Source organism: Propithecus coquereli, unplaced genomic scaffold (assembly GCF_000956105.1).
Source record: "Propithecus coquereli isolate 6110/MARCELLA unplaced genomic scaffold, Pcoq_1.0 Scaffold171, whole genome shotgun sequence".
In the NCBI taxonomy this organism is placed as follows: domain Eukaryota; kingdom Metazoa; phylum Chordata; class Mammalia; order Primates; family Indriidae; genus Propithecus; species Propithecus coquereli.
This window is the reverse complement of record NW_012141747.1, coordinates 2,359,899-2,373,591: the sequence shown is the minus strand read 5'-3', so window position 1 is coordinate 2,373,591 and position 13,693 is coordinate 2,359,899. Positions and strand designations below refer to the sequence as shown.

Genomic DNA, 13,693 nt, shown 5'->3' with positions numbered 1-13,693 from the left:
GAAATAATGACCTAAGACTATGTATCAGAGGAGTGGCTTCAACAAAAATGATAGCAACAACATTGATTTCTCTCAGTGCCTAAAAGTGGGCATCCCAATTGCATATGAGCATTGGGAAAAGAACAGTTCAAATACTTTTTGGAATGGCAGTTTCAACAACCCAACCGTAGGTAGGTTCCAGGACCCACTGATTCTCTTGACATAGCAATGAATGCATAGTCAATAGCGCTGTAACTTGTGCCTGAACGAAACTAATCTAACACGTGTATTTTGTCCAGAAGGCACATCACAGCCTTGTTGCACTTAGCACTGTAACAGCACTTCTATGGTTGGAGGCCACTTTAAAGAGTGAAATCACCAACAAAAAGTGCAAAAATGAGAAAAAATGTGGTATTAAAAACCATGAAAAGGATACTTATTTGCAGTATGGTAGTTGAAACAAGGCAAAGTGTCCCCTTGTTCAACCTCGGTTAGGAACACACGTGTGTCAGGCAACTAATTCACCGCTCTGTGCGTATGTGAAAATGACTGTACAAGTATTATACATGCTGATTTGGGGGTTATAAACTTTAGTGACTAGGCGCATTCTCAAATATGGACTCCAAAAGTAAGGAGGATCAAGATCGATCACAGTATTGATGTTTACTTGAAAGAGGAAAGATTTTCAAATTTATTTTAAATAAATGGCTTACAAAAAATAGTTGTATTTAGAGAATATTTTATAAAAAATAAACAGTCAAGATTTACATTTATAACACCAACAAGGTTCTTGAAAATAAAAGAAACTATAATCCTGGGATTCAATAACTGTAATCAACCTCTAAGTATGGTCAAATGAGTTCCGTGTAATTCTCATGTTAAAGCACCTTGAATTCTTGAGATTTTCCAGTTCCAATTTCTAGTTTTAATATCTTCAAATTACCTGTTAAAAAGAAGACAGCAATAACTAATATTACTCCTAAGACAAGCTATTTCCTGCACATTAACCAAGGGGTTGACAAAAAACAACAGAAAAACCCAAGTTATTTAAAAGAAAAATAGTTTGAGATCTTAAAATGTAACTATTTCAAATAATTCTCTTTAACAATGCTTATTACTCATTTAAACTTTACAGAAATGGTATCAATTTGTATTCCTATAGAGTACATACACAATTTTAAGGAACACACTAAATGATTCATATCACCATGGAGAATGATGGCTCATATGTCTATTTTAAATAGTATCTTGAGGCCGGGTATGGTGGCTCATGCCTGTAATCCTAGCACTCTGTGAGGCCGAGGCGGGCGGATTGTTTGAGCTCAGGAGTTCGAGACCAGCCTGAGCAAGAGCGAGACCCTGTCTCTACTAAAATTAGAAAGAAATTAATCAGACAAAATATACAGAAAAAAAAAATTAGCTGGGCATGGTGGCGCATGCCTGTAGTCCCAGCTACTCGGGAGGCTGAGGCAGAAGGATTGCTTGAGCCCAGAAGTTTGAGGTTGCTGTGAGCTAGGCTGATGCCAGGGCACTCTAGCCAGGGCGAGACTCTGTCTCGAAAAAAAATAGTATCTTGAGTATGATATTCCTTTAAGATAACATTTTAAGGGTATCTGGAACATTAACGCATTGGAAGAACTTTTTACATAGTCATTTAAGACATTTGCTGATTTCATTTTACATCCAGTCTGTATGTTCTTTTTATGTAATTACTACTGTTCTTACTGGGAAAATCCCTCAAGATGCTTCAGAAAGCACCTGTATGATCCTAGGATTCAATAACTCTACAGTCAGCCTACAGACAGTATTGGTGTTCCCAGGTTTCTCTTTAGCCCATAATACAAGGCTACAACTCAATGAAAGGAATGGATTGACTTTTTCCCCAATATTTTGTAGAAATTTCAATTTTATGACTAGTAATGCAAGTACTAGTATTTTTGAAAACAAAATGCTGACGATTTTTTTTTTTTTTTTTTGAAGATTAGTCTTGATTTGTTGCTCAGGTTAGAGTGCAGTGGCATCATAGCTCACTGCAACCTCAGACTCCTGGGCTCAAGCGATCCTCCTGCCTCAGCCTCCCAAGTAGCTGGGACTACAGGTACGTACCCCCATGCCTGGCTAATCTTTGTATTTCTGTAGAGATGGGGTCTCACTCTTGCCCAGGATGGTCTTGAAGTCCTGGGTTCGAGCAATCCTCCTGCCTCGGCCTCCCAAAGTGCTAAGATTACAGGCTTTGAGCCACCACATTTGGCCTGATAAACGTTTTTAAACTTTAAAAACTAATATTAACTGGGAAAGTCAAAGGTGGCTTTTCTAATTGGTGGTTGTATCACAGAAGCACAAGGTACGTTATGCCACAAAACTAGCCTTGGTTTGAGCCAACGCCCTGTGCATTAGTAAATCACAAAGTAGTGAGCCTGTAGAAACTGCTTTTTAAAATATTCCTTTTTTTTTATTGTGGTAGGAACATTCAATATGAGATCTCTTAAAAAAATTTTTTTTAAATTTATTTATTTATTTATTTTTGAGACAGAGTCTCGCTCTGTTGCCCAGGCTCAAGTGCCATGGTGTCAGCCCAGCTCACAGCAACCTCAAACTCCTAGGCTCAAGCGATCCTCCTGCCTCAGCATCCCAAGTAGCTGGGAGTACAGGCACGCACCACCATGCCCGGCTAATTTTTTCTATATACTTTAGGCTGTCCAGCTAATTTCTTTCTATTTTTAGTAGAGACGGGGTCTTGCTCTTGCTCAGGCTGGTCTCGAACTTCTGAGCTCAAGCGATCCTCCCGCTTCGGCCTCTCAGAGTGCTAGGATTACAGGTGTGAGCCACCGCGCCCAGCCTGAGATCTCTTAAAATTTTAAGTGCACAATACAGTACTGTCAACTACAGACACAATGTTGTACAGAAGATCTCTTGAGCTCATTCGTCTTGCATAGGTGAAACTTTGTACTTGTTGCCCCTTACCCCAGCCCCTGGCAACCACCATTTTACTCTCTGAGAAACTCTTTTGACTAAAACATAATTACCTCAAGTTCTAGTTGGTAATACAAACATACTGACTTAATTTTAGCCTTCACTGAGCAAATCAACTTTATCAAAATAGACTGTTGCCAAACTATTTTACTGGGGAATTTGGTTACGCTGGTTATCTCGTTCCCAGTGTGTGGTATGGGGACACACACCTATTCTTGAAGGTCTATTATTACTGTGTTTATGGTTCTAGTAGTCCTTGATTCAAGTAAGTGTATCTTTGTGTACACAGTATATTTACTGCTTGTTCAAGCCCCAGTGTTGTCTGAGGGGGTTGCTGATTATTTTTTCTTAAAAATAGCTCAGCTCTTGGGATTCCTTTCATGGCTACTCCCATGGCATGAAACTTCAATCTTGATGTTACTGAGGTCAGACCATCAGTTCGCTTCAGGTGATTTTGTCATCGTGTGCCCACACAGAGAGCAAACTGCTGATGGACACACTGCAATTCGGCCTTTTATTGTCATCACTCCTCAGTAGCCATGGGGAGCAATCTTTTGGGAAAGGCTGTGTGTTCAACATCCCTTAAAAGACAGATATGGGAAATTATTACCTGCGAAATAATGCATGTTCTTACACCTCTCTTCCCTTTGTGGTTTTCTGCTGGGAAACCCAGAGCGCTGATTCGGACACTGGAGAGTGAAGCTGGACAGCAGGCAGGGAGGGAGGCACACAGCAACGCGGTCACCAGCACGCTGCCACTTTCACACGCAACCTGAGTTTTCAAAGTGAAATACAGTTCTACATTGTAAGTGAACACATGGCTTTTAGGACAACTGTTAGGAGGAAAGTGATTACTGTTATAAATAACTAAATCTCTCTGATTTATTATGCTTTTCATTTACATTCCCCAAATTCCCAGCATCTTATCTACCTGAGAGTTTCAGCAAAAATTCTGGTACTATTTGACCCTTCTTTATCATGTTACTTCCACCTAGATAAACTATCACACTTTTTCCTTTTGAAGTACTAACATTTTCTCTCACTCGTTTTTTTGGCTACTAAAGACTACTTTGTTGAGTAGATAAGACTGCAGAGATAAGACTACAATTATTCTAAGCTCTTCTATTTATTTTAAGTAATTTAGTGTTCAAACTTTTGAATCAAGCCATATCTGACAGCTGCTAAGAAATCATACTTCTGTAACTATCAAAAATAATTTACCTTAGTCTGTTACAGTATTCTTTTTTTCTTTAATTTTTTTTTATTTTTTGTAGAGATGGGGTCACGCTCTTACTCAGGCTGGTCTCCAACTCCAGAGCTCAAAAGATCCTCCCGCCTTGGCCTCCCAGAGTGCTAGGCTCACGGGTATGAGCCACCGCACTTGGCCCTGTCACAGTATTCTTAAAATGAAGCTTACAAGTCAGCTTCATTAAATACTAGGAAAAATTATTACTTAAAACATTTTCCCCTAGTATGTTTCTTAAAAGACAAAGAGCAAACAATCTACTTGGTACAGAATCAAGGATGTATTTTCCTATTCACACTGAATTACAGAATGTAGATTTCAAAAACAATGGCTGTTACTGAAACCTTTGAGGCTATTTGTTAAAGTTAATGCTCAGAGCAAGGCAAATTTTCTGTTTCGATAGCTCCTTATACTAAATCTGACTGTAGACTTTATTTCAGTAAAACTGTTTACTCACCAAGTATTTCATTATGAGTAGCTAGAATCAAAGCGTACATGGTAAAAAGGTTGATATAAGTCCTATATCCCAGATATGGCTATAAAGATAAATCTTTTATAATTTAAAAAACATTTACCTTAATAAACATTTATTTTTACTTATAAAATATACACAGAGGCCTTCTCTTCCTGGTTCTTCCTGGAGTAGGGAAAAGCTGGGTTGAGAGGGCGAAAAAAAAAAAAAAAATAAGGATACACAGAGAAACTAGTTTTGAAGCAACAAAAGACTACAATTCCGCACTCTAAAAAGCAACTGCCTCAAACTCCTTGATATCTACCTCCAAGAAGTGAGCAAAGAGCAGGGTGTATGTGTTTAATCACTTAGAGAAATGGTTAAGCAAGCTCATGGTATTAAATTTGCTTAAAAACTGGCTGGGAGCAGTGGGTCATGACTATAATCCCAGCACTTTGGGAGGCTGGAGTGGAAGGATCGCTTGAGGCCAAGAGTTCAAGACCAGCCTGGGCAACATAATGAGACCCTAGCTTTACAAAGACAAACAAACACATAAACAAAAAAAGCTGGGCGTGGTGGCACATGCCTGTAGTCCTAGCCGTTAGGGTGGCTGATCCGGAAAGATCATCAGAGCTGGGGGATTGGAAGTTTCCGTGAGTTGTGACTGTGCCATTGCATTCCAGCCTGGTCAAGAGAGTGAGACTATCTCAAAAAAAAAAAAAAAAAAAAAAATTTTTTTTTTGCTTAAAAACTAATCAAGAAAACTGATTATTCTGTGCTAACAACAAAAATCAAAATTCTCCATTTATTACTCTTTAAATCATAAAGATCAAATTGCAATTGGAACCAATAAAATATATTCATGATTAAAAAAAAAATCACAGGATGCCTAATCAGTTTCCTTTAACAAGGCAATGAAGAACTTAATGCTCATGTGCAACACAGAATCTTAATTTTTTTATTTGTAGGAAAAAATGGACAAATTTCCCTCCCCATTAAGGTGTCACAGAAATTAGGTAATAAAGGGAAAAATGTAAATCCTGAAGTCATCTAGTGCTTTTCTCACAATCCCAAACAACAAAGAAAAAGGGTTCTCAGGTTTTGAAATCTCTATATACGTTAGAAATGTGCAAGAAAGCTGCAGATTTCTTATTTTAGTTATAAGTTTTAAGTTCTAAAAATGTCCTTCCTCCAGGGAAAGCCCATGTGATCAATTATTGAACCAAATTACACAACTCCACTTCAACTACTTTAAAACTGGTGTGCTTAGTCTAAAAACCTTGAGAAGTAGAATTAATCTTGTTTTCACAGTACCGCAGTAGCTAGTCTAGTATTTAGAACCACCACCCGTCCTTTACATTAGAGTGCCTTCCCTAGCTGTCTTTAGAACGGTCTGAAACAACATTGTTTATTGTAAATACTATATTTTAGTAGATAAATATATGAAGACAAATCAAAAAGTCTCTAAAAGAATAAAATATCTTAGCCCTCTGTATATCAAACCAGAATCTGAAAGGTAAAATAATGTACATTATTTTCAAATATACAAACTGTGCTAAAGTAAAAAAAAAAAAGAAAAGAAAAAGTAAAAAAATAAAGTCCTTTAGTTCAAGCCAAAGTTCTGTCAGGGACACTTCAGTGAGCAAGTGCGTTCGAAGACAGGTCTTCCATGCTGAGGGGCGCTCCTGCCGGCTTCTACAACAAAGCAACAAAAGCCACCCTATGTCAGGCGGTCACTCAACATATTCTGAACTTCGGTAACACAAACACAGTTACTCAATTCAAGATGATATACAGAAAAATTTAAATAAAACATACATGCAAAAATGATAGCCCATTCCAGAGACAGTCAACAAGAAGAATAGGTGAACATTTTCCCCATGTACAGTATGAGAGATTTCCTAGTATTAGCCTAACCAATATTAATCTGGTCAGCATGGTGCTATAAACAGACTCAGCCGGAGATGGTGGCCTAGAGATATTTCCAAAAGTCAAACAAGTAGCTATGGTGATGATGTTGCTGCCAATGAAAACAACAGCCAGCATTTACTGGGCACTATATACTACTGATCCTACAAGGTAGTAAAGAGTATGCTATATCCCCACTTACAGATGGCAAGGAAGAGGAGGTGGTGGCATTTAAAGACAGTATTACTAGGAGTACAAAGTAGGAGTGCAAAGTTCTACTTCAGCACAAAAGCCTTCTTATACCAATAGAATACTTCCTTAAATAGGCCGGGCACGGTGGCTCACGCCTGTAATCCTAGCTCTCTGTGAGGCCGAGGTAGGTGGATTGTTTGAGCTCAGGAGTTCGAAACGAGCCTGAGCAAGAGCGAGACCCCGTCTCTACTAAAAATAGGAAGAAATTAATCGGACAACTAAAAATATACAGAAAAAATTAGCTGGGTATGGTGGCGCATGCCTGTAGTCCCAGCTACTCGGGAGGCTGAGGCAGAAGGATCGCTTGAGCCCAGGAGTGTGAGGTTGCTGTGAGCTAGGCTGACGCCACGCCACTCACTCTAGCCCAGGTAACACAGTGAGACTCTGTCTCAAAAAAAAAAAAAAAAAAGAATACTTCCTTAAATATAGCAGCAGAACCAAATACCTTTCTTTGCCAATTTAAACTTTTTAATTAATGGCAAAATAACATTTAAGTAACCTTATTAAACTTTCCCCGAAGTTTTAAACATTTAATTTTTAAATTGACAAAATTGTAGGCTGGGCGCAGTGGCTCACACCTGTAATCCTAGTACTCTGGGAGGCCGAGGTGGGAGGATTGGTTGAGCTCAGGCGTTGAGACCAGCCTGAGCAAGAGTGAGACCCTGGAAGTACTAATGTCTGCATAAAATAACTGATTTTTCTTTCGGTTTTTTTTTTTTTTTTTGAGACAGAGGCTCACTCTGTTGCCCTGGCTAGAGTGCCATGGCATCAGCCTAGCTCACTGCAACCTCAAACTCCTGGGCTCAAGGGATCCTCCTGCCTCAGCCTCCCAGGTAGCTGGGACTACACGCACACGCCACCATGTCCGGTTAATTTTTTCTCTTTTTAGTTGTTTGGCTAATTTCTTTCTATTTATAGTAGAGACGGGGTCTCGCTCTTGCTCAGGCTGGTCTTGAACTCCTGAGCTCAAGCAATCCTCCCGCCTTGGCCTCCCAAAGTGCTAGGATTACAGGCATGAGCCACCGCGCCCGGCCTGATTTTTCTAATTTAATGTTTTTCGATTTATATTGTTACTGTTACAAGGTAGAAGGAACATTAACACATAAATTACCTGTCAATTTGCTGGTGAACAATACTTGGGAATAAAAAAAAGTACAATGAGAGAAAACAGATTGTGAAACCAAAAAATGCGGTTGAGTGGGAAGGAGGGCAAACCCAGCTGCTTCAGACCATGTCTGACATTCTGCTGCTTTGTAAACCCTTTTTTTCCTTTTTAAAAAATAAATCTAAGGGTAAAAGTGTAGTTTTGTTACATGGATATATTGCATGGTGGTGAATTCTGGGCTTTCAGTGTAACCATCACCCAAATAGCGTACATTGTACCCATTAAGCAGTATCTCATCCCTCAATCCCCTCTCAGCCTCCCCACTTCTGGGTCTCCAATGACTATCATTGCACACTCCACGTGTAAACGTTATTTACCTCCCACTTAAAAGTGAGAACATGTGGTATGTGTCTTTCTGTGTGACTTGTTTCCCTTAAGATAATGGCCTCCAGTTCCATCCATGTGGCTGCAAAAGACAGGATTTCATTGTTTTATGGCTGAACAGTATTTCATTGTGTATGTGCATGTATGTGTGTATGTATACACCACATCATCCATATCCAATCCTCTGTTGGTGGACACTCAGGTTGATTTCCATGTCTTTGCTATTGTGAATAGTGCTGTGATAAACATATGAGTATAGGTATCTTTTTGATAAAATGATTTCTTTTCCTTTGTGTAGATACCCAGTAGTGCGACTGTTGGATTGAATGGTTTTAGCTTCTCTTTCCACATTCTTTATTTCTACCCACTATTTCAAATTATATTATCCTAGTTCTAAGAGGGCATCGAGCTGAGCAATGGTAAACTGTAATACTTTACCAGTAACAACAATGTAGAAAAATCTGGAGACTGCTTTTGAAGGACCTTTAGTCAGGATAAGGGTATTTGTCTTTAAATATCTCAAGGGTGGTCATGTACTAGAGAAAACAAATTTAGTTTTCTTTCTACAGTCTGAAGGCAATGGCAAAAATCTCACTGGTATGCACTTTGGCTCAATATGAGATTCCTAAAAAAAAGAGCCATTTATAAACTCAACATGCTACCTTTGCCTTGTAAAGTGGTCCAGTCTTGGCTGGAGAGCTGGTTAAGAGAATGCCTACAATAGCTTGACCTTTACAATTTTATAATTCTCTGAAATCCATTCTCCTTTTTTGTTTCACAATGCATTCTTTCTTCCTCTGGTACTGGTTTGAAACTTAAGTTCTAATATTTCTACCTATCTTTGCCTCACAGATCTTAAACATGTTAGAAACAAACTGATTTAGTTTGAATCTTAATTGCTTTGGAAAAATAAGCTTCCTTTTCCAGGATGGCAAAATTCAAAATTAGAAACCTCAATTCTCCCCAGTAAATTCAATTCCAATAAAAATTCTGATGACATTTTCTTTTACTTGGCAAAATGATTTTAGAATTAATCTTTTAAAAATGTAGAAATTTTTAAAGAATAAAGATCAAGGAATTTGTCTTGCAAATACCAAAACATATTATTTCCAAATAATTATTATTCACCAAACAATATGAGGACAACTCGTTAAATGTTTGGAAAAAAAATAGGTTAAATTTCCCCTCACACCTTAAATGATGTGGATTAAGATATAAATGTAAAATACAAAACCACGAGTACTAGCAAAATATAGGTCAGTATCTTTATAATCCTGAGATGAGAAAGACCCTCCTAAGTTAACATGCCTTTAATGCTATCAAAGGCAGAATCATGAAAGAATGGGAAACTAAATGACATAAAAGTTAATTTCTATCTAGTAAAATACAACAAAAAGTCAAAGAGACACAAATTGGAGGGAAAACATATAAAGTATATGACAAGGACCTAATATTTTCAATATAAAGAACTCTAAGAATATAAAAAAATTAGTGTCTCCATAGAAAATCTAGGAATGAAATGAGCAATTCATAAGAGAAGAAAAATGATCAACAAATACGAAAAGAGGGTAACCTCATCAGTAAACAAATGCAATTCACCGTATTTTACCTGTCGGAATGACAGAGAATTAGACAAGTGGTAAGTATAATATATACACATAATGACTTCAAAGTGCTACTGATAATAAATGTCCCTTAGTAATTTGAGAAAATTACAGAAAATCCAAAATGTAATACTAGGTGGCTATAAAAAAATTATCTATTTATTGACACAGAAAGAGCTTTATACATTAAGTAAAAAAAGGTTAACTAACAGCATGTAAGGGATGCTCCCCCATCCTTAAACATGTTTAAATTTCTAGAAAAGCAACTGGAAAGATATTTATCAATACAGTAAAATGGTATCTTTATGTGTGAGATTATGGTTTCCATTTTTTCCTTTATGCTTTTCTGCATTTTACATATTTCTTAATTCCCTTTAGCTACTTACGACATTCCACGGTTTCATAATCTGCAGGCTTCTCACCTAGTAGTGCTGTGTTTTCACCTGCATCTCCTTTAAAGCTGGCATCACAGGGTGGCTCAGATTCAGCAGGGGGAGCCGATGGCGGACTGCCCCCATCACTTCTGTCATCATCTGATACAGTCAGACTCAAATTTGCAGCCAGAACTCTGCCGGGGCGAGATTCTGGAGCAGGTGTCTCCTGCACGTCCTCTGGCTCTCCCTTGAGAATCACAACAGAAGAAAATGCCTTTTCTAAATAACACGACCAAAGCTTATCTATCATCTGACTCATCATTCATATAACATACTCCGTACTTTTATACACCGAACCTGGCAAAAAGCACATCAATGTCTCCTTTATCTAGCATGAAAAAACCAATTCCTTCTCAACAACCAGCTTTCTAAGACCTACATGTTTTTTATTTTAAAAACCATTTTCCCCCCTTGATACAAGCAATGCCACCTTTTAAACTATTTGACAGAAGTGAAGCTCTCTCATACTTCCCTGCCTCCTGGACAGAGGATGGGATCCAGTCTGGCTGCCCGCTGCTCATTTAGGCCATAGCCATGAACCCTAATTACTGCCTCGTGCTGTCTCACCGTGAAGCACTAGGGTTTCAGAGATGAACAAGGCTTCTGAGCAACAGAGGGCTTCAGACTGTATTTTGATTTTCTTAAAAAAAAAAAAATCACTTCTGGCTCCTTCTTTGTAGATGGGGTATCTGTCAGCTATAGTTCGCCTCCAACTTCCCTCCCTTTGCCACTTGCTGTTTTAAAGAAAATAAGGAGAGCGAGGGCCAAAGACTCCATCGGCACTGCTACACTAAGTCTCAGCACTGGGGGATGTGCAGAAACCTCTTCTGATTAATACCAGAGTCAAAGCTGTGCTGTGAGTGGAGGGAACTGCTGGTGAAGTGACTTACTGAGTGAGGGGTTTCTGCAGGTTGACTGTGAACACAGGGCTCAGTCTCACCATTACTTCAAGTAAAACCCCCCTCACGGGCACTCCACCTCCCTCCCGGAGCTCTCAGGGCTCAGGCACTGCTGGCCAACTACTCCCTCCGCCCCACCCCAGCAGCCCTTCTCCACCTGTGTTCTGGAACCCGCCCTCTCCTCCCTCAACAGTAACTAAACACCCTCCGCCCCTGCTCCTGACACACCAGTGACAAATCCTGTAGTTGTGGTGTCCCCACAACACCCAAGCTCCTGCTCAGCCGGACCCAACCTAAGTGCCTGCCAGCCTCCAACCCATCACTTCACCCCTGCGGTCACGTCAACAACCTGCGATACACTATGTGTCTGACGTATCCTGTAATGCCCAGCTCAGCCGTCCCTCTCAAGTCCACTTCCTCCATATTCCTGCTTCCCCCTGACATGGGATGTGTTACTCCTCTATGCTCCCAGAGATGGCACTTCAAACATGCCTCTCTTGCCATGCTGTGTCTGTGTGTTTGCCCTGGCCCCCACCAGGCCACAAAGGGAAATCCCCAAGAGCCCATGAGTGGAGTAGCTGTGTCTTATTCATCTTTGTCTCTCCAGAGCCAAGCTCAGATCTAACACCTTAGATGGCAATCTTTTGATCAATGCTTGCGGAATGAATGAAAACAAGTGACAAGCGGCACACTGAAGTGGGTCCAGCTGCAAACCAAAAGATAGCCTTTAAAGTCTGCGTGAAGGACTGCTGGTGACTTTCACTATGGCTATGAGGAAATAGAGAACTAGTTACTACAACAAAGCATGTCAATTAAAAATCCAGTGCAGGCCGGGCGTGGTGGCTCATGCCTGTAATCCTAGCACTCTGGGAGGCTGAGGCGGGAGGATCGCTCGAGGTCAGGAGTTCGAGACCAGCCTAAGCAAGAGCGAGACCCCCGTCTCTACTAAAAAATAAAAAGAAATTATCTGGACAACTAAAAATATATAGAAAAAATTAGCCGGGCACGGTGGCGCATGCCTGTAGTCCCAGCTACTCAGGAGGCTGAGGCAGAAGGATCGCTTGAGCCCAGGAGTTTGAGGTTGCTGTGAGCTAGGCTGACGCCACGGCACTCTAGCCTGGGCAACAGAGCCAGACTCTGTGTCAAAAAAAAAAAAAAAAATTCAGTGCAGAAGGGGCCGATGGGTCTAAAGAAAACAGCATCTTGTCTAAGAATGGAAAATTTAAAGGCAAGACAAATTTCTTAGATTTAAGTTACTATAGGTTCTGTTCTTGGAAAAATAGTCATTCTGGATATATATATCTTTCTGAAATTAACATTCTAAGTAAGCAACTCAGGAATATGTAAGATGAAGAATTTTGATTTTTAATATATGAAATATATATGTAGCTATATTTCCAAAAAGAAAACTCATGAGGATTAAAGTCTTTGTGCTAAAGTCAGTGAGACTCCTTAAAACAACTTTGAATGAGCTTCAGGGGATATCCAATGAAGGAAAGAGTTCTAAAACTTCACCAAGAAAAAAATCTGTCAAGCTCCCTATGTTCTATTATTTAAAATGCTGTCCCTCAAAGGCTCATTCTCTCATCTAAGCTACAGTTTCTGGAGCAGAGAGGGGATGAACAAGGTTCACAAAGAAAGCATGTTATGCCATGCTAAACAGAGCTACAATTACTGAAAAAAATGAATAAGTATAATTTAGAAATTTTCAAGGAAAGAAATTTTCTAGACAGCAAAAACACTCTGAGTTTCTAGTAAGACAGTTCTTGAATGCTGAACTTCTCCTGCCTGTGTGCATATAGTGAGGACATTCTGCAACTCACATTTAAAAAACATAATTCATAGAGAATTATAGTAGTTATTAAGGGTGAGGCCTCTTAAGTATCTTTTGAGGACATACTAAGCTAGAAGAGGACATTTTAAGCAGATCTGCTTAAATACAATAACAGTATTGTTGCACGAGTCAATTCTTTAGCCATGCCATTATAGAAGCTTACACAGCCATAGGCATTATGGCTTAAAGCTGCATAAAATGATAATCATAAAACTGGCTGGGTGTGGTGGCTCACACCTGTAATCCTAGCACTTTGAGAGGATGAAGTGGGACAATCACTGGAGGCCAGGAATTTGAGACCAGCCTGAACAACACAGCAAGACTCCATCTTCACAAAAAAATAGAAAATTTAGTTGGGCATGGTGGCATGTGCCTGTAGTCCCAGCTACTCAGAAGGCTGAGGCTGGAGGATGGGTTGAGTCCAGGAATTTGAAGTTGCAGTGAGCTATGATGATGCCACTGCACTCTAGCTCAGGTGACAGAACAAGACCCTATCTCAAAACAAACAAACAAACAAAAACCAAAAACCCCCAGAAAATGCTGTAGTTTCTAATTCTATCTCAATCTATAAACTCTATCTATAAAACACTCTAAAAATATGTTTAGCAGCCATAAAAATATGAT

The 13,693-nt window shown here is 39.4% G+C and overlaps 1 protein-coding gene and 1 long non-coding RNA gene across 2 annotated transcripts in view; both read right to left on the bottom strand.

Moving 5' to 3' along the window:
- Positions 1-722: 722 nt before the first annotated feature.
- On the bottom strand, positions 723-4,850 carry LOC105808357. The gene is made up of 3 exons (XR_001137379.1): positions 4,774-4,850; positions 3,563-3,724; positions 723-922 (listed from the first exon to the last, which is right to left on the bottom strand). It is a non-coding gene; the product is annotated as an uncharacterized LOC105808357 (long non-coding RNA).
- A 514-nt stretch (positions 4,851-5,364) lies between these two features.
- Positions 5,365-13,693, bottom strand: part of RNF149 (ring finger protein 149) — a 31,101-nt gene continuing 22,772 nt past the window's right edge. The window contains exons 5-6 of the mRNA XM_012641867.1: positions 10,325-10,523; positions 5,365-6,344 (exon numbers count right to left, since the gene is read on the bottom strand). Coding sequence (XP_012497321.1) covers positions 6,274-6,344; positions 10,325-10,523 — 270 coding nt within the window. The 3' untranslated portion in view covers positions 5,365-6,273. The remainder of the gene's footprint in view (positions 6,345-10,324; positions 10,524-13,693) is intronic.